The 24,476-nt window shown below is 56.8% G+C and overlaps 2 protein-coding genes across 4 annotated transcripts in view; one reads left to right on the top strand and one right to left on the bottom strand.

Moving 5' to 3' along the window:
• SKAP1 (src kinase associated phosphoprotein 1) overlaps positions 1-14,484 on the top strand; it is a 66,284-nt gene extending 51,800 nt beyond the window's left edge. Inside the window, exons 12-13 of the mRNA XM_041402355.1 lie at positions 13,560-13,666; positions 14,144-14,484. Coding sequence (XP_041258289.1) covers positions 13,560-13,658 — 99 coding nt within the window. The 3' untranslated portion in view covers positions 13,659-13,666; positions 14,144-14,484. The remainder of the gene's footprint in view (positions 1-13,559; positions 13,667-14,143) is intronic.
• Positions 14,485-15,887: 1,403 nt separating this feature from the next.
• On the bottom strand, positions 15,888-22,641 carry SNX11 (sorting nexin 11). 3 transcript variants are annotated; one of them, XM_041402358.1, is made up of 8 exons: positions 22,561-22,641; positions 21,570-21,618; positions 20,733-20,819; positions 19,036-19,136; positions 18,857-18,955; positions 17,312-17,497; positions 16,504-16,799; positions 15,888-16,024 (listed from the first exon to the last, which is right to left on the bottom strand). In XM_041402358.1, the coding sequence occupies exons 2-8, from the start codon at positions 21,588-21,590 to the stop codon at positions 15,945-15,947; spliced, it is 870 nt and encodes a 289-aa protein (XP_041258292.1). In that variant the 5' UTR covers positions 21,591-21,618; positions 22,561-22,641; the 3' UTR covers positions 15,888-15,944. The 3 variants fall into 3 exon arrangements, with proteins under 3 accessions (XP_041258292.1, XP_041258291.1, XP_041258293.1); XM_041402357.1 differs by lacking the exon at positions 22,561-22,641 and adding an exon at positions 21,818-22,297; XM_041402359.1 differs by lacking the exon at positions 22,561-22,641 and adding an exon at positions 21,818-22,293 and having other exon boundaries at positions 15,912-16,018; positions 16,708-16,799.
• Positions 22,642-24,476: the final 1,835 nt, after the last annotated feature.

Here is a 24,476-nt window from a genome sequence, read left to right on the forward strand (position 1 = left end):
AATTTTTTGGGAAATGTCACTCAAATTTTTGGGAATTTTTTCGGAAATTTGCCTCACTCCCCATTTTGTTTCCCAATCCCACCCATGTGACCTCATCCACATCCTCAGAAAGGTAGAATCCAGAAGTTTTGGGAATTTTTAGGGAATTTGGCTCGTTCCCCACTTTATTTCCCATTTCCAATGGGACAACTTCATCCTTGTCCTTGGTGAGGTAGGAGCAGGAACTTTTTGGGATTTGGGCTCATTTTCGAGGCCAAAAGATGCTAAAATCACTCAAAATCAAGATTTAAAATGAAATTAATGATGTCAGGAGGGGGGCTTTATTGGTTTTTACTGGCTTTTACTGAGTTTTGCTCTTTTTTACTGGTTTTTACTCAATTTTACTGGTTTTTACTGGGACTGGGGCCTATTTGGGCCTTGCTTTGGGGCCGGAGGAGCAGCTCCCCCTCCTGATCCTGCACCCCGCTCTGGAAACGCGCGAACTCCCCATTTTTGGGGCATTCCCAATTTGGGAATTTGGGGAATTGCCTGTGCTGGGATCCCCCCGGGCCGCGTTGATCAGGGGGTGACACCGGGAGCAGCTCGGGGCCGCGTCCCGCCATCCCGGCGGGAATTCCGGCGGCTCCAGGTGCGGCTCCGGCGGCCAATCCCTCGCTGAGAGCCGGCGGATCCTGGGGGCTTTTCCCCATAAATTCCGGATGCTGGAAGCGGAGGGAGGGAGAGGAGGAGGAGGAGGAGGAGGAGGAGGGAAAAGGTTGGGAATGTTCACTCAGCTGCGCCTTAATTTCCTTTTCAATCTTGTCCCAATTAATTTCGCGGAATTAATCTCGCGGCGCCCGCTGGCTCCGACCACGGAATAGCGGCTCCTATAAAATCCCATCTGGCGCCTTCCCGGCCTGACATTCCCGGGAAAACTGGGCACCGGGAGCGGAATGGGGTCAGGGAATCGTGGAATTGTCGAGGCTGGATCTGGGTGTGATCCCTGACATGGAAACCAACCCTGTGCCCGTGTTCCTTGGGCACTTCCAGGGAAATCAGGCCCTGTTTGATCCAAGGAATCCTGGGAATGCTGATCCCAAGGGATCCTGGGCCCCCTGGATCTGGGAGGTGCAGGGTGACAACCCCAGAGGTGCCAACGGCTCGTTCCCAAAACTCCTGCTGGGAGAAAACACTGGGAATTCACTTGGGAAGAGGGAAGAGTCATTCCAGTCCCATCCACAATTACAATCCCCAATTACCATCCACAATTCCCATCTCTGGAAGCGTCCAAGGCCAGGCTGGACTGGGGTAGTGGGAGGGGTCACTGCCCATGGCCGGGCTGGGAATGGGATGGGATTTGAGCTCTTTCCCACCCACCCCATCCCGGAATTCCGTAATCCCAACAAATCCCCGTTCCCATGTCCCCATTCCTGGCCCTGCTAAGTTTTTCCCGTCCCAGCGATTCGTCCTCTGGGATAATTGTGGGAATGCGGCTCCGCTCCCCGCTCTCGGTGGCTTTAGCTGGAAGTGACGGGTGCCCTAAAACCGGGATGCGATCATTCCCTCCATCCCTAAAACCGGGATCCGTTCATTCCCTCCATCCCTAAAACCGAGATCTGTTCATTCCCTCCATCCCTAAAACCGGGATGCGATCATTCCCTCCACCCCTAAAACCGGGATCCGTTCATTCCCTCCATCCCTAAAACCGGGATCCGTTCATTCCCTCCACCCCTAAAACCGGGATCCGTTCATTCCCTCCATCCCTAAAACCGGGATCCGTTCATTCCCTCCATCCCTAAAACCTGGATCCGATCATTCCCTCCACCCCTAAAACCGGGATCCAATCATTCCCTCCATCCCTAAAACCGGGATCTGTTCATTCCCTCCACCCCTAAAACCGGGATCCGATCATTCCCTCCATCCCTAAAACCGGGATCCGATCATTCCCTCCACCCCTAAAACCGGGATCCGATCATTCCCTCCATCCCTAAAACCAGGATCTGTTCATTCCCTCCACCCCTAAAACCGGGATCCGATCATTCCCTCCACCCCTAAAACCGGGATCCGATCATTCCCTCCACCCCTAAAACCGGGATCCGATCATTCCCTCCATCCCTAAAACCGGGATCCGATCATTCCCTCCATCCCTAAAACCGGGATCCGATCATTCCCTCCATCCCTGCCCCTAAAACCCGGAGACGGAAGCTCCGGGAGAGAATTCCCGCATCCCGCACGGCAGCCGAAGGCGCGGGGTGACATCTAGTGGCATTTTCCGTGGATTTGGGGACGGGGGCCGGCCCTGACCTCCCCCCGCTCCGTCCCCGGAGGCGGCGCGGGATGAGTTCGGTCCGGGCTCAGCTGCTCGGTCCCGGCAATGATCCCGCTGGGAACGGCGGGAGCGCCGGGATGGCGGCAGCTGGAAGGCAGCGCTCACCCCCCGGTCACCCCCCGGTCATCCCCCGGTCACCCCCCGGTCACCCCTCGGTCACCCCTCGGTCACGCCTTGGTCACCCCCCGGTCACCCTTCAGTCACCCTTCGGTCACCCCTCAATCACTCCTCAATCACCCCCCCGGTCACCCCCTGGTCACCCCTTGGTCACTCCATGGTCACCCCTTGGTCACTCCATGGTCACCCCTTGGTCACCCCTTGGTCACTCCATGGTCCCACCCCCCGGTCACCCCTTGGTCACCCCTCGGTCATGCCTTGGTCACTCCATGGTCACCCCCCGGTCCATGGTCACTCCAGGGTCACCCCTCGGTCACCCCTTTGTCACCCCTCAGTCACTCCATGGTCACTCCTTGGTCACCCCTTGGTCACCCCTTGGTCAGTCCATGGTCACTCCATGGTCACCTCTTGGTCACCCCCTGGTTACCCTTCGGTCACCCCTCGGTCACGCCTTGGTCACTCCATGGTCACCCCTTGGTCACCCCTTGGTCACTCCATGGTCCCACCCCCCGGTCACCCCTTGGTCACCCCTCGGTCATGCCTTGGTCACTCCATGGTCACCCCCCGGTCCATGGTCACTCCAGGGTCACCCCTCGGTCACCCCTTTGTCACCCCTCAGTCACTCCATGGTCACTCCTTGGTCACCCCTTGGTCACCCCTTGGTCAGTCCATGGTCACTCCATGGTCACCTCTTGGTCACCCCCTGGTTACCCTTCGGTCACCCCTCGGTCACGCCTTGGTCACTCCATGGTCACCCCTCGGTCACTTCATGGTCACCCCTCGGTCACCCCTCAGTCACCCCTCAGTTACCCCTCAGTCACCTCTTGGTCACCCTCTGGTCACCCCTTGGTCACTCCATGGTCACCTCTTGGTCACCCCTTGGTCACCCCCTGGTCACTCCATGGTCACCCCTCGGTCACCCCTTGGTCACCCCCTGGTCATTCCCGGTCACCTCCAGACACCCCCGGTCACCCCCCAGTGATCCTCTGGTCACCCTTGGCCATCCCCCAGTCACCCCCTGGTCACTCCTGGTCACCCCCCGGGATGGGGACAGGGACAGGTCACCCCTCGGTCACCCCTTGGTCACCCCCTGGTCATCCCCGGTCACCTCCAGACACCCCCGGTCACCCCCCAGTGATCCTCTGGTCACCCCTTGGTCACCCCCTGGTCATTCCCGGTCACCTCCAGACACCCCCGGTCACCCCCCAGTGATCCTCTGGTCACCCTTGGCCATCCCCCAGTCACCCCTTGGTCACTCCATGGTCACCTCTTGGTCACCCCCTGGTCATTCCCGGTCACCTCCAGACACCCCCGGTCACCCCCCAGTGATCCTCTGGTCACCCTTGGCCATCCCCCAGTCACCCCTGGTCACTCCTGGTCACCCCCCGGGATGGGGACAGGGACAGGACAGGGACAGGGACAGGGACAGGGACAGGGACAGGGACAGGGACAGGGACGAGGCTGATCCCAAACTGCGCCCAACCCTCAGGGCCTCACCTTCGCGTCCCCAAATCCGCATCCCAAATTTTCCTCATCCTCAGGGCCTCACCTGCACATTCCCATTGCTCCATCCCAAATCCCAGTGCTCCATCCCCAATTTCGGAGCTCCATCCCAAACTTTGGTGCTCCATCCCAAATTTCGGTGCTCCATCCCAAACCCTGGATGTTCCATCCCAAATTTCAGTGCTCCATCCCAAATCCCGGATGCTCCATCCCACATTTCGGAGCTCCATCCCAAACTTTGGTGCTCCATCCCAAATCCCAGATGCTCCATCCCAAATTTCGCCCCCCCAGGGATTCACCCATCCATTCCCGGGATAAAGCCCCGGGAAAAGCCGGAATTCCGTCCCCGCTCCCAGGATAAACTCGGGATAAATCCCGGGATAAACTCGGGATAAATCCCGGGATAAACTCGGCCCCTTCCTCATCCCGCAATCCTGGGGCTGGGATTCCCGGAATTCCGGGATATTCCCACATTTCCTGGGGAATTCATCCCAGAAAACCGGGAGGAATCCGGGATCAGCACCTTGGGAATTCCTGGCAGTGCCTCGGGTGGGAAAATGAGTTAATTTAATAAATGTAACAAATTAAATTAATTAATTAATGGAATAAAGGAATTAATAAATAAATAGGGACGTGAATAAATTCTAAATTAATTCCTAATTATTAAATGAAGAGGTGGATTAATGATAAATTAATAATAGATCAGGGAAATAAATTACAGATAAATGAATAAATAACCAGGTAAATTAATGTTAATCAATTAGTAAATAATCAGGTAAACTAATGTTAATTAATTAATAAAAGAGGGAAAGAAATCGATTATAAATTAACAAATTAAGAGGTAAACCAACAGGTAAATTAATGTTGATTAATTAATAAACAGATATGTAAATCCATTATAAATGAATAAATAAACAGGTAAATTCGTGGCCATCAAAAATAAATAATAAATAACATTTTAAAGCGATAAAATTACAATTAAAATGAAGATAAATAAAAATTTAATGTCATAAACGGTGAAATGAATAAATTGATAAAGCAAATCCGTGGATCCCCGCATCAAATTTGGGATTTTTCTCTGGGATTTCTTCCGGGCTGAGGAGAAATTCGGGTTTGGGGGCGGGGAGGCTCCGGGAGCTCTTCCCAGCCGCGAAATTCCCGGATTTCCTGACCCTGGGAGCTCCTGGACGTTTCCATGGAATGGCAGAGATTTTCCTTTGGTTTTCTGTTTGAAATTTTATCCTTTAATATTTAACACTTCGTGGTTTGTGCTTTATAATTCCTGGTTTCTATTTTCAAATTGAAATTGGATTTTTAAATTTTTTTTTGTATATATTTGGCATTTCATATTTTAATTTTTATGTTTTATTTTTTGCCTTTTTGTGTATTTTACATTTTAACTTTTATATTTTATATATATTTTTAATACATTTTAGTTTTTATATTTCATGTTTTATAGCTTACACTTTATTTTTAAATTTTTTTCTATTTTATACTTTATGTCTTATATTTTATATGTTATATTTTGCACTTCTTTTTACATTTTATATATATTTTTTTTTACATTTTACGTTTTATACTTTATATTCTTTAATTTTTTATATATTATATTGTCATTTTGACACTTTCTATTTTCTGTTTTCTATTCCACCTCCATTCCATCCATCCGCACCCACCCCTGCCGGCAGATTCGGGAATTTTTCCATGGAAAACCGCGGGAAAAACAGAGAAACTGCGGGGGAAAAAAATAAAAAAAATCCCAGAAATCCCCGAAATCGCGGAACTCCCGGAGCTGACCCCAAATCCCGGCGGGAATTCCGCGGATCCCGGAGATTCCCGGGCTCGTTCCCTCCGGAATCCGCGGAATTCCCGACTTTAAAACGATCCCCAAAAAAAGAAGAAAAAAAAAAAAAACCCAAAACAGTGGCAGGAAATCCGGGATGGGGGAGCCTGGATTTGGGGAAAATGGGAATTCTCCAGCTCCAAACCCCGCTGCCTCCATCCTTTATTCCCGGGTTTTAAAATTCCCTTTTCCCAGCTGTAAATGAAGGAAAATCCCGGTTTTTGGAGGGGAAAAGGGAATTGGGGGGCCCTAAAAAAGGCGGGAATTTCCCCAAATAAATGCGGGGTTTAATGAAACCCGCGGGAATTCGTCCCGAGGATGAGGAGAGTTCCTGGATCGGGGCAAGGATGGGATCCCGCCCCTTTCCTGCTTTTCCCACAGCGCTTCCCGATGGATTTGGGATTGTGGATGGGGCTGGGGAGGGGATCCCGGGGGTTCCCTGTGGAGGAATGAGGGAAAAGCCCTTCCCAGTGATCCCAGGGAAAAGGGGGAACCCCCCAGTCACCCCAGTTTGGGGTAGGGAAGAAAACCCTATCCCAGTTTGGAAACAGAGTGGGGAACACATTCCCAGTAACCCCAGTTTGGGAACAGAGTGGGGAACACATTCCCAGTAACCCCAGTTTGGGATCAGAGCTGGGAACACATTCCCAGTAACCCCAGTTTGGGATCGGAGCTGGGAACACATTCCCAGTAACCCCAGTTTGGGATCAGAGCTGGGAACACATTCCCAGTAACCCCAGTTTGGGATCGGAGCTGGGAACACATTCCCAGTAACCCCAGTTTGGGATCAAAGCTGGGATCACATTCCCAGTAACCCCAGTTTGGGATCAGAGCTGGGAACACATTCCCAGTAACCCCAGTTTGGGATCAGAGCTGGGAACCCAATCCCAGTAACCCCAGTTTGGGATCAGAGCTGGGAACACATTCCCAGTAACCCCAGTTTGGGATCAGAGCAGGGAACACATTCCCAGTAACCCCAGTTTGGGATCAAAGCTGGGATCACATTCCCAGTAACCCCAATTTGGGATCAGAGCTGGGAACACATTCCCAGTAACCCCAGTTCCAGAGCCCAGTGGGGAACACATTCCCAGTGCCCCAATCCCAGTCCTCCCATTTCCCCCAATCCCAGTTCTCCCCTTTCCCCCAATCCCAGTCCTCCCATTTCCTCCAATCCCAGTTCTCCCAGTTCTCCCAGTCCAGGCCCCTCTCCCAGCTCCACCTCCATGGGTTCCCCCCCCGGGGGTCCCTCTCCCTTCTCCCACATCCCCAAATTCCCAATCCCAAGGGAAAAGCCCCAAATTCCCAATTCCCAAGGGAAAAGCCCCAAATTCCCAATCCCAAGGGAAAAACCCCAAATTCCCAATCCCAAGGGAAAAGCCCCAAATTCCCAATCCCAAGGGAAAAGCCCCAAATTCCCAATCCCAAGGGAAAACCCCAAATTCCCAATCCCAGGGAATCGGGATCGCCAGACAATCGGGATCAGGAATCCCGCTGGAAAGGAAGCGGTTGGGATTGGGATTGGGATGAAAATCTGGGAAGGAAGGGACGGCTCTGCCCGTCCCCTGTAAAGTCGTGACGTGTCCGTGTCCCAATCCCCATCCCCGGCTTGTCCCCAAATCCCCTTTCCCTGCCCCAAATCCAGGGAATTTTAGGGAATAATCACAGTGACTTTTGGAGGGGGGAGCGAGCCTGGGGATTTGTCTGGAAAGTGATTTTGGATGGGATTTTTAACGGGATTTTTGATGGGATTTTTAATGGGATTTTTAATGGGATTTTTAAAACTGGATTTTAAATCTGATTTTTAAATCGGGTTTTGGATCTGATTTTTGATCGGATTTCTGATCCGGTTTAATTCAGATCCATCCCGGCACCGGCACTTGCTGTTCCCCAATCCGCACCCCGCTCCCTTCTCCGGGGATTTGGGATTCGGGAAGGATGGAATTATCCCAAAATGATCCCAAACCCTCCCGCAGCTCCCACCTCCTCCGGCCGCTCCCCTCCATCAGGCGCGACTTTAAACCCGAAAATAATCGGCCTCAGAGCAAATTTCGGAACGGGAGCGTGCGATAAACCAAATAAAAATCACTCCCGCTTTTTTTATTTCATTTAATTTCATTTTTTCCCCCCCTTTTTTCCCCCCCGCTGGGATAGGCAGGAAAGGTTCATTTTTTTTCCTCCCTCCCTCACAACTCTGCCATTAACTCGAGCCGGGAAGTTTTTCCCCGTGAAAAACGGCCAATTTTGGTGTTGTTCTCCCCGCTCGGCAGCGGCGTAATTAAAATGCTAATTTAAGAGGAGGAAAAAAAAAAAAAAGCCTAATTGCAGCCCATAATGAGCTCTGGAAATGCGAGTGCCCCCGACACACGGAGAGCATCAACAGCCGCCGACACCTCATTAGCGCCCGCCTTCATTAATTCTGCCGACCCCGCGCTGACCCCGCCGGGAGCCGCGGGGCGCAGGTGGAGCCGCCCGAGCGGCCCCCGGGGATGCGGCGGCGAGCCCGGCTCCGGTTGCCGCGGCAACGCGGGGGATGCGGCAGAGCCCGGCCGCTTCCTCGGGGGTCCCCGAGCCGCGCTGCAGACCCCCGAGTTCACCGCCGCCGCGCCCGGAGAGGGGAAGGCGCCGATTGCGGGGGGTTTCACCCCGATTCTGGGGGGTTTCACCCCGATTCCGGCATGTTTCACCCCGATTCTGGAGGGTTTCACCCCGATTCCGGAGGGTTTCACCCCGATTTCGGCAGGTTTTACCCCAAGTCCGGATCGTTTCACCCCGATTCCGGCAGGTTTCACCCCGATTCTTGAGGGTTTCACCCCGATTCTGGAGGGTTTCACCCCAATTGTGGCACATTTCATCCCAGTTCCGGCACGTTTCACCCCGATTCTGGTAGGTTTCATCCCGATTCTGGAGTGTTTTACCCCGATTCTGGCAGGTTTTATCCCAATTCCGGAGGGTTTCACCCCGATTCTGCAGGGTTTCACCCCGATTCTGGCAGGTTTCACCCCGATTCTAGAGTGTTTCACCCCGATTCCGGCATGTTTCACCCCGATTCTAGAGGGTTTCACCCCGATTCCGGAGGGTTTCACCCCGATTCTGGAGGGTTTCACCCCGATTCTAGAGTGTTTCGGGTTTCACCCCTATTTCTGCATATTTCCCTCTGATTCCGGCACATTTCCTCCCAATTCTGGTGTGTTTCACCCCAATTCCTGCATCCCTCAAACTCCAAATCCCGAGTTCATCGCCACTGCTCCTGGAGAGGTGAAAGTCCCGATTCTGGCATATTTCCCCCCAATTCTGGCATATTTTCCCCCGATTCTAGCACATTCCCCCCAATTCTGGCATATTTCTCCCCAATTCCTGCATCCCTGAAACTCCAAATCCCTGAGTTCACCCCTCGGGTAGTCCTGGAGATCTGAAACCCCCAATTCCAGCATATTTCCCCCCAATTTCTGCACATTTCCCCCCAATTTCCTGCACATTTCCCCCCAGTTCTGGCACCCCTGAATCTCCAAAACCCCGAGTCCATCCCTGGCACTCCTGGAGATGTGAACCCCCAATTCTGGAATATTTCCCCCCAAATCCTGCACCCCTGAACCTCCAAACCCCACGTTCCTGCACCCCCAAACCCTCCCAGGAACTTCCCTCTTTATTTTCATTTTGTTTTTGGCCACCTCCTTTCTCCCCCCGCCACCCCTCCCTGGCCAATCCCAGGAACTCAGGACCCCAAATCCCTGGGAATTCCTCCCAAACCCCACCCCATGCCCTCCTGCTGCCCTCCCCACATCCCTGGATCCTCCTGCACCCCAAAAATTCCTGGGTCTTGGGCATCCCCCAAATCCCTGCACCCCTGAACCTCCCAAATCCAACACAGCTGCACCCCCGGATCCTCCTGGACCCCGAAAATTCCAGGATCCTGAGCATTCCCTCCAATCCCTGCTCATCCCTGCACACCCAAACCCTCCGTGCACCCCCAGATCCTCCTGAACCCTAAAAATTCCAGGATTCTGAGCATCCCCCAAATCCCTGCCCCCCTGAACCTCCAAATTCGACATTCCTGCACCCCCGGATCCTTCCCAACCCCAAAAATTCCAGGATTCTGAGCATCCCCCAAATCCCTGCCCCCCTGAACCTCCAAATTCGACATTCCTGCACCCCCGGATCCTCCCCAACCCCAAAAATCCCAGGACCCCAAGCCCCCCCCAATCCCTACCCCCCTGAACCTCCAAATCCTGGACCTTCAGGATTTCCTGCACCCCCAAACCCTCCCAGCAACTTCCTGCAGATTTTTTATTTCAATTTTTTTTTGTTTTTCCGCGCCTCCTCTCTCCCCCCCCGCCAACCTCGCAATCCCAGGAACCCAGGACCCCAAATCCCTGGGAATTCCTGCCGAACCCCAGCCCGTGCCCTCCCCCTGCCCTCGCCGTGCCCCCCGTTCCGCCGTGCACTCCAGATGAACCGGCGCGGCGGCGGCAATGGCCCTTGAAGCGCGCCGGGGAGGTGATTTAGGAGAATATTAAAGGCGATGCGGAGCTGCGGCGGCGCCTCTCTCGGGGCGAGCGGCAGGAACGCGCGGCACAGATGGGCCCGGCAGATGAAACATTTCCGTCACATCGTCCCCCAGCCGCGCTCGCCGCCTCGGGCTCGGCGCCGCGCTCAGCCGTGGAATAAAGATCAAGCCGGCGCTCCCGAGGCCGAGGCCGGGGATCCGGGGATGGAGTTCGGGAGATGGCGTCACCCCGGCGTCACCCCGGGGTCCCTCGGGCAGGGCGGGGTGGTGGCAGGGCTGTGGTTGGGGGTTTTTGTGGGGAATGGTTAATTGGATAAATCTTGGAGCTTTGGGATGTGCGGATTTTGATGGGTTGGGGTGGGACGTGGAGATCCCAATGGGATGGGACATGGAGACCCCGTTGGGATGGGATGGATCCCGGTGGGATGGCACACGTGGATCCTGTTGGGATGGGACATGGAGATCCCAATGGGATGGGGCATGGCGACCCCGTTGGGATGGGACAGGTCCTGGTGGGATGGGATACGTGGATCCCAATGGGATGGGACATGGAGATCCCGTTGGGATGGGATGGATCCTGGTAGGATGGGACATGGAGATCCCAGTGGGATGGGACAGGTCCTGGTGGGAAAGGACATGTGGATCCTGTTGGGATGGGACATGGAGACCCCATTGGGATGGGACAGGTCCTGGTAGGATGGGATGGATCCTGGTGGGATGGGACACATGGAGATACCATTGGGATGGGACAGGTCCTGGTGGGATGGGACACGTGGATCCTGTTGGGATTGGATGCAGAGACCCCAAGGGGATGGGACGTGGAGACCCCAAGGGGATGGGACAGATCCCACTGGGATGGGACACCTGAACCCTGTTGGGATCTGATGGATCCTGTTGGGATGGGATGGGATGGATCCCAGTGTGATGGCACTCGTGGATCCTGTTGGGATGGGACATGAAGACCCTGTTGGGATGGGATGGATCCCGGTGGGATGGCACTCGTGGATCCTGTTGGGATGGGACATGAAGACCCTGTTGGGATGGGATGGATCCCGGTGGGATGGCACTCGTGGATCCTGTTGGGATGGGACACGGAGACCCCGTTGGGATGGGATGGATCCCGGTGGGATGGCACTCGTGGATCCTGTTGGGATGGGACACGGAGACCCCGTTGGGATGGGATGGATCCCGGTGGGATGGCACTCGTGGATCCTGTTGGGATGGGACACGGAGACCCCGTTGGGATGGGATGGATCCCGGTGGGATGGCACTCGTGGATCCTGTTGGGATCAGACAGATCTTGGTGGGATGGGAGACCCTGGTGGGACAAGACAGACCCAGCAGGGATGGGATTCCCAGTTTGGGGATTCCTGGGTTGGGGAGGACAGAGCTGGGGTGACCCCAAATCCATTCCCAGCCGTGAAAGGCTGCCAGATTCCCAATTTCCCAATTCCTGCCGATTCCTGGGAATGGGAAAGACGCTGCTCCGCTTCCCGGTTGCTCCCAGTGCCCCCCACACCACTCCCGGGATCCCTTCCGCTCCTTTCCAGTCCTTCCCATAAAATCCCCCAAAATTCCCACAAAATCCCCCAAAATTCCCACAAAATCCCCTGAAATTCCCACAAAATCCCCTGAAATTCCCACAAAATCCCCCAAAATTCCCATAAAATCCCCCAAAATTCCCATAAAATCCCCCAAAATTCCCATAAAATCCCCCAAAATTCCCATAAAATCCCCCAAAATTCCCACAAAATCCCCCAAAATTCCCTCCCCGCCCAGCGCAGCAGAGCCTTCATTAAGCCCTAATTAACCAAATTCCAACAAAAACCCCATCCTCCTCCTCCTCCTCCTCCTCCTGCTCCCCAAAACCCAGGAATTCCAGCGGGCCGGGAAGGAGCGGAGCAGAGTTCAGGCAGCTCCGCCGTGCCAGGGCTCGGCGTTAATGATTTAATAAAAATTAGCATAATTAACGAACATCTGCACGAGGCGGCGCGGGGCAATTTGGCAGCGCGAGCCGAGGAGCGAGCGCGATTGCCGCGAGTTTTTAATGCGCTTTTAATTCTTCCGGCGCCGCGCGGGGGGAAAATTACAGCTGGGCCGCCGAGAGTTTGGGGCTTTGCTCCGTCCCTCGGATGCCGGAAAATGCCGGGATTTAGGCCCAGCTTTAGCCCGAGATCCGGCAGAGAAGGAATTGGTTTTAAAATCGGGGTTGGGATCGAGGAATGGCCCAGCCTGCGGGGTTTTGGGGCTGGATTCAGATTTTAGGGATAAATTCGGGGGTTTTTTTCCGTCTCCTCGGATGTTGGGAAATCCCGGGATTTGGTTTGAGGTTTATGCTGAGGTTCAGCAGAGAAGGAATTGGTTTAAAATTGGTTAAAGTTTATTTGAAATTGGTTAAACCGGTTTAAAATTGGGATTGTTTGCAAATTGGGGTTGTTTTCAAATTGGGGTTGTTTTCAAATTGGGGTTGTTTTCAAATTGGGGTTGTTTTCAAATTGGGGTTGCGGAGCGGCCGAGACGCAGCTCAGCCTGCGGGGTTTTAGGGATAAATTCGGGTTTTAGGGATAAATTCGGATTTTAGGAATACATTTGGGGTTTTCCCCCTCCTGGCACAAATCCCAAACTGTGAGGCAGGGGATTTGGGGTACTTTTGTGGGATTTGGGGTATTTCTGTGGGATTGGGGAATTTTTTTGCAGGATTTGGGGAATTTCTGTGGGATTTGGGGTATTTCTGTGAGATTAGGGGTATTTTTTGCAGGGTTTGGGGGATTGTTTGCAGGATTTGGGGAATTTCTGTGGGATTTGGGGTATTTCTGTGAGATTAGGGGTATTTTTTGCAGGGTTTGGGGGATTGTTTGCAGGATTTGGGGAATTTCTGTGGGATTTGGGGTATTTCTGTGAGATTAGGGGTATTTTTTGCAGGGTTTGGGGGATTGTTTGCAGGATTTGGGGTATTTCTGTGGGATTGGGGTATTTTTTTGCAGGGTTTGGGGTATTGTTTGCAGGATTTGGGGTATTTCTGTGAGATTTGGGGTATTTTTTGCAGGGTTTGGGATATTGTTTGCAGGATTTGGGGTATTTTTTGCAGGGTTTGGGGTATTTCTGTGGGATTTGGGGTATTTCTGTGGGATTTGGAGTTTTTTTGTAGGATTTGGGGTATTTTTTTGCAGGTTTTGGGGTATTTCTGTGGGATTTGGGGTATTTTTTGCAGGATTTGGGGTATTTCTGTGGGATTTGGGGTCGGATCTCCCAGGAAGGGCCCGACCCCAGTCCCGGTCCCACAGGAGTACCCCGGGCACGGGTGGTGGGTCGGGGAGCTCGGCCAGGAAATCGGGATCGTGCCCAGGGAATTCCTGGCGCCCGCCTTCGACCTGGAGCAGTGACGGGACAGGTGAGGGCTGCGGGGCTTGGGGTCTGGGGTCTGGGGTTTGAGATTTGGGGTGTGGGCTTGGGGCTTGGGGTCTGGGATCTGGGGCCAGGTTTGGGGTCTGGGGTTTGAGATTTGGGGTGTGGGGTTGGGGGTTTGGGATTTGGGGTTTGGGATCATGTTTGGGGGCTGGGGCTTGGGTTTTGGATTTGGGGTTGGGGGTTTGGGGTCAAGTTTTGGGATTTGGGATTTGGGGTCAGGTTTGGGGTTTGGGGTGTGGGATTTGGGGTCAAGTTTTGGGATTTGGGATTTGGGGTCAGGTTTTGGGGTTGGAGTTTTGGGTGCAGGGTTTGGGGTCAGGTTTGGGGCGTGCGATCGGGGGTTTGGATTTTGGGATCGGGATTTGGGCTGCGGGGTTTCGGATCTGGGATTTGGGGTCCCGGATCCACCCCTGGGTCTCTGCTGTGTCCTTGTCTCCGTCCCCCCTTTTCCCTGGAGCAGGCGGGACCGGGAACGGCGGCATGGGGACAACGCCAGCCCGGCCCACGGCATTCCCTGGATCCCAAATCCCACAAATCCCACAAATCCCACGGGATTCCCGCAGCAGAGCCACGGGTTTTATCCCAAAAATCCCCCCCGGAGCCATTCCACGGGGAAACTGAGGCACGCATCCTGCTTTTCCCAAAAATCCCAAATCCCCTGGAGATCTCCTGCTCACCATCCTGCTTTTCCTGGGTCAATCCCAAATGCCCTGGAGATCCCAAATCCAGGTGTTCCCCTATCCCAAATCCAGGTGTTCCCCTGTCCCAAATCCAGGTGTTCCCTTATCCCAAATCCAGGTGTTCCCCTATCCCAAATCCAGGTGTTCCCCTTATCCCAAATCCAGGTGTTCCCCTGTCCCAAATCCAGGTGTTCCCCTATCCCAAATCCAGGTGTTGCCTTATCCCAGATCCAGGTGTTCCCCTGTCACAAATCCAGGTGTTCCCTTATCCCAAATCCAGGTGTTCCCCTATCCCAAATCCAGGTGTTCCCCTATCCCAAATCCAGGTGTTCCCTTATCCCAAATCCAGGTGTTCCCCTGTCCCAAATCCAGATGTTTTCCCTCAATAAATCCCTTTTTCCTCTCCAAGTTTGGCCGCTCTGGGAATGGTCGGGAATGGTCTGGAATGGCTCCTTTGCTGTGAGGGAATCCAGCGCGTCCTCCTCCTGCTTTTCCTGGTTTTTTCCTGCTTTTCCTGGTTTTTCCTGTTTTTTTCCTGGTCTCCCTCCCCTCCCGCACTCGGCCCTGGGGCCGCTGGACGGTGGAAGGGTCCTGGCGGCCCCAATCCCTCTGGAATTCCCAAACTGGGCTCAGATCCCTCTGGAATTCGGCTCCAATCCCTGCGCTCGGATCAGATCCACAGAACCTGGGTGGATCCCTGGATTCCGATCGGATCCCGGGCGCATCCGCGCCACGGCAGCGACGCGCTCATGAATATTCATTAATATGAATATTCATGAGAGGATCCGCCAATCACAGCCGCACTCGGGGCCCTGAGCTCCTCCTGCCATTCCCGGGGCTCCTCCCAGGGATTCCCAAAACTCCCTGGAGCCAAAACCTCCCCAAAAACCCGCGCGAGCCCTGGCTGGGGTGGGGGATTCCCAAATTCCCTAAATCCCGGAATTCCTGGCGCTTCTCCCACCCCCCGAGCCCGGAAAATCTCCTCCACTTCCGTTCCAATTTTATTTTAATTATTTATTTTAATTTTTATCCGTTTTTATTTCCTGCCCACACCAAGTGCTGAGGGAGGGGAAGACACCAAAACCACCCGAGCTGCTCCTGTTTCCCCAAAAATTCCCCGGGAATTCCCAGCCCCAGCGGGAAGGGGACACAAATTCCAGCCCCGTCCCTCCCTTTTCCCGGCGGGAAGCTCGGCTCACATTGTCCCAGTTTGGGAATTCCAGAGGGATCCGAGCTCGGTTTGGGGATTTGAGCTCAGTTTGGGAATTCCAGAGGGATGTGAGCAGGAGCAGAGTGAGGAAAACACGGCTGGGAATATCAGGGAATATCGGGAATGTGCTGGGAAAGAGCTCGGCCAGGGCCGGGGCCGCATTCCCAGCGCTCCCAGCCCATCCGTCCGGCCATCCCAGCGGCTCCACGCTGACCGCTCTCCCAGCGAGGGCTGCGGGGCCGGGGGTGTCCAGGGGGGTCACTCCGTGTCCAGCTGGGAATTCCGGGCTCTGCAGGGGGGTCACTGGGTGTCTGGGCTCTCCAGAGGGGTCACTCCGTGTCCAGCTGGGAATTCCGGGCTCTGCAGAGGGGTCACTGGGTGTCTGGGCTCTCCAGAGGGGTCATTCCGTGTCCAGCTGGGCACTCTGGGCTCTCCAGAGGGGTCACTCCGTGTCCAGCTGGGAATGCCGGGAATCTCAGGCTCTGCAGAGGGGTCACTGGGTGTCCGGGCTGTCCAGAGGGGTCACTCCGTGTCCGGCCGGACGCTCTAGGCTCTCCAGAGGGGTCACTCCGTGCCCAGCTGGGAATGCCGGGACTCCCAGGCTCCCCAGGGGGGTCACTCCGTGCCCAGCTGGGAATGCCGGGACTCCCAGGCTCCCCAGGGGGGTCACTCCGTGCCCAGCTGGGAATGCCGGGACTCCCAGGCTCCCCAGGGGGGTCACTCCGTGCCCAGCTGGGAATGCCGGGACTCCCAGGCTCCCCAGGGGGGTCACTCCGTGCCCAGCTGGGAATGCCGGGACTCCCAGGCTCCCCAGGGGGGTCACTCCGTGCCCAGCTGGGAATGCCGGGACTCCCAGGCTCCCCAGGGGGGTCACTCCGTGCCCAGCTGGGAATGCCGGGAATCCCAGGCTCTCCAGAGGGGTCACTCCATGTCCAGCCGGGCACTCTGGGCTCTCCAGTGGGGTCACTCCGTGTCCAGCTGGACGCTCCAGGCTCTCCAGAGGGGCCACTCCGTGTCCAGCTGGACGCTCCAGGCTCTCCAGAGGGGCCACTCCGTGTCCAGCTGGACGCTCCAGGCTCTCCAGAGGGGCCACTCCGTGTCCAGCTGGACGCTCCAGGCTCTCCAGAGGGGTCCCTCCGTGTCCGGCCGGACGCTCCGGGCTCTCCGGCCGTGCCTCGTCCATGCCAAAGTCACCCCAGTAGGGGAAGCTCTCCAGGCTGGCACAGCTGGAAAATGGAGCAGGAAAAGGGAATTATCCAGGGAATGTCGGGATTTCCTGGGCACAGCCCCGTCCTGGCAGCTCCATCCCAGCTGGAAAAGGGGGATGTTCCCATCCCAGGGACACTCCGGCCCTGCTGCCTGGGCTCCTCTGGCCCGGGATGCACAGGGAGGAGCTGGGAGTGACCCGGGAGGAGCTGGGAGTGCCCTGGGAGGAGCTGGGAATGCACAGGGAGGAGCTGGGAGTGACCCAGGAGGAGCTGGGAGTGCGCCGGGATGCACAGGGAGGAGCTGGAATGCCTCAGGAGGAGCTGGGAATGCCCCGGGATGCACAGGGTGGAGCTGGGAGTGACCCGGGAGGAGCTGGGAGGTCCCAGGGCTCTCCCAGGATCCACACCGGGGTCCCAGGGCTGTCCCGCGCCACTCCCCGTGTCCCGAGTCCATTTCCCAGGATCCCGGGATGCCGGGATGCCGGGATGCCGGGGCAGGTCCCTCCCCGCAGGCTGCTCCCTGCCCTCACCTGGCGGCGGGCAGCCCCGCGGTGTCCCCGCGGCGTCCCCGGGCCATGGCGTAGTGCAGGATGGCCTCGGTGACCGAGTGGGGGCCCCGGCCCTGCACGCAGGCCTCGATGGCCGGCACGGGCAGCTGGCTCTGCAGGAACAGGTGCAGGCGGCTGTCGGACAGCAGCACGGCGCTCTGCACCACCCTGGGGACAGCAGGGGACACGTCACCGCTGCAGGGACGGGCCACCTGCTGGCACCTGCCACCCCGCAGGGACAGGCCACCTCTGCTGGCATCTGCCACCTGCTGGCACCTGCCACCCCGCAGGACAGGCCACCTGCTGGCACCTGCCACCCTGCAGGGACAGGCCACCTCTGCTGGCACCTGCCACCCTGCAGGACAGGCCACCCTGCAGGGATGGGCCACATCTGCTGGCACCCTGTCCCCCCCCGCCCTGGGCACACAGGGAGGAAGTACAGCAGGGACAGCAGGGACAGCAGGGACAGCAGGAGGACAGCAGGGACAGCAGGGACAGCAGGGGACAGCAGGGGACAGCAGGGACAGCAGGGGACAGCAGGGGACAGCAGGGACAGCAGGGACAGCAGGGGACAGCAGGGGACAGCAGGGACAGCAGGGACAGCAGGAGGACAGCAGGGACAGCAGGGACAGCAGGGGACAGCAGGGGACAGCAGGGACAGCAGGAGGACAGCAGGAGGACAGCAGGAGGACAGCAGGGACAGCAGGGGACAGCAGGGGACAGCAGGGACAGCAGGGGACAGCAGGGGACAGCAGGGACAGCAGGGGACAGCAGGGACAGCAGGGACAGCAGGGACAGCAGGGACAGCAGGGGGACAGCAGGGGACAGCAGGGGACAGCAGGGGACAGCAGGGACGGTCACCAGGGCCACCCAGCCCGGCCTGCTGCCACCTCCTGGCCACCCCTGGGTGCTGCAGCCTCCCCTCAGCCCTTCCCAAATCCCAAATATCCCAAACCCCAAACCCCAAATCCCAAACATCCCAAACCCCAAACCTCCCAAACCCCAAACCTCAAACATCCCAAACCCCAAACATCCCAAATCCCAAATATCCCAAATCCCAAACATCCCAAACCTCCCAAACCCCAAACCTCAAATATCCCAAACACCAAATATTCCAAACCCCAAACATCCCAAATCCCAAACAGCCCAAATCCCAAACATCCCAAACATCCCAAACCCCAAACCTCCCAAATCCCAAACATTCCAATCCCCAAATATCCCAAACAAACATCCCAAATCCCAAACACCCCAACCCCCAAACATCCCAAACCCCAAATACCAAACCCCAAACATTCCAGACCCCAAATATCCCAAACCAGAAATATCCTAAACCCCAAACATCCCAAACCCCAAATACCAAACCCCAAACATTCCAGACCCCAAATATCCCAAACCAGAAATATCCTAAACCCCAAACATCCCAAACCCCAAATACCAAACCCCAAACATTCCAGACCCCAAATATCCCAAACCAGAAATATCCTAAACCCCAAACATCCCCCCAAAGCCCCCGAGCCCCGCTCCCACCTCTCCAGGAAGTGCTGCAGCCCCTGCCGGCGCCTCTCGATGAACTCATCCGTGCTTCCCACGAAAAACGCCGATTTTCCCGGCAGCTCCGGCACCGGCCTGGAAAGATTGGGGGGGGTCTCTTTGTGCCGGGCCCGGGGGGGACCCCAGGGGCGGGGCCGGGCCCGGGGGGCGCTTACACCAGCCCGGCGTTCCGCTGCAGCTGCCGCCGCAGCCACACGAACTCCCGGTAGCGGCGCCGCACGCACGAGGTCTTGGCGGTGAAGGCCTTGCTGTTGGTCTGGGAACAGCAACGAGATCCTGGGAATGGTCCCGGGAGGGAGCCCGGGAATGACCCTGGGAGGGAGCCCGGGAATGACCCTGGGGAATGACCCTGGGAATGATCCTGGGAGGGATCCCTGGGAATGATCCCGGGAGGGAGCCCGGGAATGGTCCCGGGAGGGAGCCTGGGAATGATCCTGGGAGGGAGCCCTGGGGAATGACCCTGGGAGGGAGCCCGGGAATGATCCCGGGAGGGAGCCTGGGAATGGTCCTGGGAATGGTCCCGGGAGGGAGCCCGGGAATGACCCTGGGAGGGAGCCCTGGGAGGGAGCCCTGGGAATGATCCCGGGAGGGAGCCTGGGAATGACCCTGGGAGGGAGCCCGGGAATGGTCCCGAGAGGGAGCCCTGGAAATGGTCCTGGGAGGGAGCCCGGGAATGGTCCTGGGAATGGTCCCGGGAGGGAGCCCGGGAATGACCCTGGGAGGGAGCCCTGGGAATGGTCCTGGGAATGATCCCGGCAGGGAGCCCGGGAATGACCTGCGAGGGAGCCCTGGGAATGGTCCTGGGAATGATCCCGGGAGGGAGCCTGGGAATGGTCCCGGGAGGGAGCCCGGGAATGACCCTGGGAGGGAGCCCTGGGAATGGTCCTGGGAATGATCCCGGCAGGGAGCCCGGGAATGACCTGCGAGGGAGCCCTGGGAATGGTCCTGGGAATGATCCCGGGAGGGAGCCTGGGAATGGTCCCGGGAGGGAGCCCGGGAATGACCCTGGGAGGGAGCCCTGGGAGGGAGCCCTGGGAATGGTCCTGGGAATGATCCCGGGAATCATCATGGGAGGGAGCCCTGGGGAATGACCCTGGGAGGGAGCCCGGGAATGGTCCCGGGAGGGATCCCTGGAAATGGTCCCAGGAATGATCCTGGGAGGGAGCCCTGGGAATGGTCCTGGGAATGATCCCGGGAATCATCATGGGAGGGAGCCCTGGGGAATGACCCTGGGAGGGAGCCCGGGAAAGGGAGCCCTGGGAATGGTCCCGAATGACCCTGGGAGGGAACCCAGGAATCATCCTGGGAGGGAGCCCTGGGAGGGAGCCCTGGGAATGGTCCCGGGAGGGAGCCCGGGAATGACCCTGGGAGGGAGCCCTGGGAGGGAGCCCTGGGAATGGTCCTGGGAATGATCCTGGGAATGACCCTGGGAGGGACCCCTGGGAATGATCCTGGGAATGATCCCAGGAGGGATCCATCTCTGGGAATCATCCTGGGAGGGAGCCCTGGGAATGATCCCTGGGAATGATCGAGGGAGGGAGCCCTGGGAATTGAGGGCTGAAAGATCCAGGATGGGAATGATCCCTGGGAATTATCCCTGGGATCAAGGGGCTGGATCTGGCCTGGACAGAGGATCCAGGATGGGAATTCTCCATGGGACTGAGGACCAGGGATCCCCTCGATGCTGGAACCGGGAGCCAGCCCAGGATGAGATCCCGAGGATTGGCTCGGGATAGCCCTGCCCCAGAGCCCCTCCCGATCCCATCCCGATCCCATCCCCTCCTGGATCGGGATAGCCCCGCCCCAGAGCCCCTCCCGATCCCATCCCGGGCCCATCCCGATCCCGGCTCACGTGCAGGAAGATCTTGTAATCCACGTAGGAATTCCAGGAGCCCTCGTTCTGCACACGCGGATCCTGCACCCGCACCGTGGTCAGCTCCTGCGGGAAACCGGGAACGGGATCAGGGATCCACCCGGCCCTGCTTCCATGGAATGGGATCAGGGATCAGGGATCCACCCGGCCCTGCTGTCCTGGAATGGGATCAGGGATCAGGGATCCACCCGGCCCTGCTTCCATGGAATGGGATCAGGGATCCACCCGGCCCTGCTGCCCTGGAATGGGATCAGGGATCCACCCGGCCCTGCTTCCCTGGAATGGGATCTGGTGCTCTGGGAACAGGGATCCACCCCATTCCTGTTTTCCAGCTTCCCAGGAATGGCACAGGCACCTCCAGACATTCCCATTCCCACTTTCCCAGCCATTCCCATTCCTGCTTTTCCAGACATTCCCATTCCTGCTTTTCCAGCCATTCCCATTCCCAGCTGCCCCTGGACTCAGCCCCATTTCTCCCAGGAATTATCCACGGAGCTGGAATTCCCAGGAATTGCGCTCGCCCCAGCTCCGGACACCTCCAGCCATTCCCACTTTTCCAGCCATTCCCATTCATGCTTTTCCAGCCATTCCCATTCCTGCTTTTCCAGCCATTCCCATTCCCACTTTTCCAGCCATTCCCATCCCTGCTTTTCCAACCACTCCCATTCCTATCTCTGCTTTTCCAGCCATTCCCATTCCCAGCTGCCCCTGGACTCAGCCCCATTTCTCCCAGGAATTATCCACGGAGCTGGAATTCCCAGGAATTGCGCTCGCCCCAGCTCCGGGATTTGGGAATGAACCAGGGCTGCTCCTCACTTCCTCTCGGTTCTCCAACATCCTAGAGCCAGAGCCCAGCGGGAAACATCTGGGGAAAAAAAAGGGATTTAGAGAAATCCTTCCTGTGGGGTTTCCACGGATTCTGCACCCCCAGAATTCTGGGAATTTTGGGAATACTGGAAATCCCTGGAAGGTGGGGAAAGCCTCAATTTAAGGTGCTCTGGGATTCCCAGTTTGGGGCTATTTTCCTCAAATTTGGGATTTTCCAAGGCTCTGCTGCCTCTCACCTGCCCGGGATTGGGGTTCAAGGAGAGAATTCCCGGGACATTCCTCATTTCCAGGGAAATTCCTGCCAGGGAAAGTGCTCATTCTTATCTCGGGCTCCTTATCTTTTATCCTAATCCATTCCTGAAAGCCTTTCCCAACCCTCTGGAACAGCAGGAATCCTCATTCCCAACCATGGAAAACCCTCCAGAGCCAGAAAAACGGGAATGAATCCCAGTTATTCCCGATTTTCCCTGTGGTGGGCGAATTCCTGAGGATGTCCATAAATCCCGTTTATTCCCTATTCTCTTTGGACACACCTAAACACCGGAAATGTTTTTTCCCAGGGTTTTTTGTCAGGATATTTTGCCTTCCAGGGAAGGAAAGGATTCCTCGTCCCACCCCGCTCCCCGCTCCCGGGGATGTCCCGCAGCACCACGCGTCCCAGAACCCCGGGAAAAGCAGGAAAATCGGGAACGAGCCCAAATTATTCCTTTCCCGTGCTCGGAAAGCACCGCGGGGGAACTCGCGGGGCTGTTTCGCCTCTCCAGGGAAGGAGAAGATTCCTCAGGACGGGATCGGAGCCGGGCCCGAGCCCGGGCGCTGAGGGCGAGCCCCGGGCCGGCCCCGCCGGGACAGGCCGCGGACCGGCGGTGAGGCCCAGCCCAGCGCCGCCGCCTCCCCCCGGGGGTTTGGGGACACCGGGACCCCCCCGAGGGGAGCCGGGGACCCCCCAGACCTGCGCCCTCCCTCAGGGCCCCCTCACCTCGCACAGCCCGCGGCCCCTTTAAGCGGCGGCGGCGGCGCGCGGTTTTATAGCGCGGGCGGTGCCGGAACTTCCGGTGCGCGGCATGCTGGGAGTTGTAGTCCGGGCGGCGCTGTAGTCCCGGGTGCCACCCCTGCCCTGGGATAGGGAGGGGCTGGAGCGCGTGAGAGATCTGGGAATGTCTGAGCTGGAGGAAAAAGGGATCGGGAGGGTCCTTCTGGCTCTCCACAAGTCCCTGAGCGGGGGCAGCTGTGGGGATCAGGCTCCGCTTCCAGGGGACGGGGAAGGAGGAAAGGGAATGGCCTCAGGCTGGGCATCAGCTGGAATCTCCCCGTGGAAACGGGGATACAGCCCTGGCACAGCTGCCGAGGGCAGTGCTGGAGTCGCCATCCCCCAAGGAATGGTTGCGATCTTAGAGGGCTTTTCCAGCCTGAGCGATTCCAAGATTCCCCAAATTAGATTATTTATGGAGGCCATAGACGGGACCCTTCCCTGGGCACAGCCCACTGGAGGTGCCACTCGGGGCTCTGACCTGAGGGATGAGGCGCTTTTGCCTCACGGCTTGAACTCGAAGAGCCGCGAGGACTTTTCCACCGTTAATGACTCTAATTATTTAATTAACAAGGAGCGGAACGGAAAGGCCTGACCATCCCGGACTACACCTCCCATCAAGCCCCGCGAGCGCGGCAGACTACACCTCCCATCACACCTCGCGCGCAGGCGGGGCCGCCGTTCTCCACGGACTACACCTCCCGTCACACCCCGCGCCCCACAACGGAACGCACTGCGGCTCGGCGGCGGCGCGGACTACACCTCCCGGCGTGCCCCGCGCGGGCGCGGCGCAGGCGCGGTGCGCGCGGCGGGCAGCGGCGCTGGCCGGGCTCTTTTGTTCAGGGCGGCGGACGGAGCGCGGCCAGGCCCGGTGCGGGGATGGTCAGAAAAGGGGTGGGAGAAGCGTGAGGGGGGATTTGGGGATCAGTGTAGGGCTGGATTTTGGGTGATGAGTTTTGATTTGTGAGGGGAAAAACTGGGATTTGTGAGGGGGAAACGGGGATTTCTGAGGGAAGAGTGGGATTTGTGAGGGGGAAAAACAGGGATTTGTGGAGGAAAAGGGAATTGTGAGGGGGAAAAGTGGGATTTGTGAGGGGGAAAAATGGCATTTGTCCGGCGGAAAAAGACTGGGATTTGTGAGGAGGAAAAACTGGGATTTGTGGAGGAAAAAGAGGGAATTTGTGAGGGAAAAGTGGCATTTGTGAGGGGAAAAAAGTGGGACTCGTGAAGGAAAAAACTGTGATTTGTGGAGGAAAAAGGGGATTTGTGAGGAGGAAAGTGGTGTCTGTGAGGGGCAAAAGTGGGATTTGTGAGGGAAAAAATGGGATTTGTGAGGGGAAAAAGAGGGAATTTGTGAGGGGAAACCTGGGATTTGTGAGGGAAAAGTGGCATTTGTGAGGGGAAACCTGGGATTTGTGAGGGAAAAAGAGGGAATTTGTGAGGGAAAAGTGGCATTTGTGAGGGGTGGCATTTGTGAGGGGAAACCTGGGATTTGTGAGGGAAAAAGAGGGAATTTGTGAGGGAAAAGTGGCATTTGTGAGGGGGAAAAAAGTGGGACTTGTGAAGGAAAAAACTGTGATTTGTGGAGGAAAAAGGGGATTTGTGAGGAGGAAAGTGGTGTCTGTGAGGGGCAAAAGTGGGATTTGTGAGGGAAAAAATGGGATTTGTGAGGGGAAAAAGAGGGAATTTGTGAGGGGAAACCTGGGATTTCTGAGGGAGAAGTGGCATTTGTGAGGGGAAACCTGGGATTTGTGAGGGAAAAAGAGGGAATTTGTGAGGGAAAAGTGGCATTTAATGAGGGGAAAAACCGGGATTTGTGAGGGGAAAACCCGAATTTATGAGGGTAAAAGCGAGATTTGTGAGGG

The sequence above is a fragment of the Onychostruthus taczanowskii genome, unplaced genomic scaffold, assembly GCF_017590055.1.
Source record: "Onychostruthus taczanowskii isolate IOZ18803 unplaced genomic scaffold, ASM1759005v1 scaffold197, whole genome shotgun sequence".
In the NCBI taxonomy this organism is placed as follows: domain Eukaryota; kingdom Metazoa; phylum Chordata; class Aves; order Passeriformes; family Passeridae; genus Onychostruthus; species Onychostruthus taczanowskii.

Bases quoted from the DNA above. Each gene is read 5' to 3' on its own strand.
- SNX11 (XM_041402358.1), bottom strand. From the start codon at position 21,590: ATGTTGGAGAACCGAGAGGAA. The intron at 18,956-19,035 runs GTAAGCGCCCCC...CAATCTTTCCAG, and splicing joins CAGCGGAACGCCGGGCTGGT to GCCGGTGCCGGAGCTGCCGG. The intron at 17,498-18,856 runs GTGGGAGCGGGG...TGCTGTCCCCAG, and splicing joins CTGCAGCACTTCCTGGAGAG to GGTGGTGCAGAGCGCCGTGC.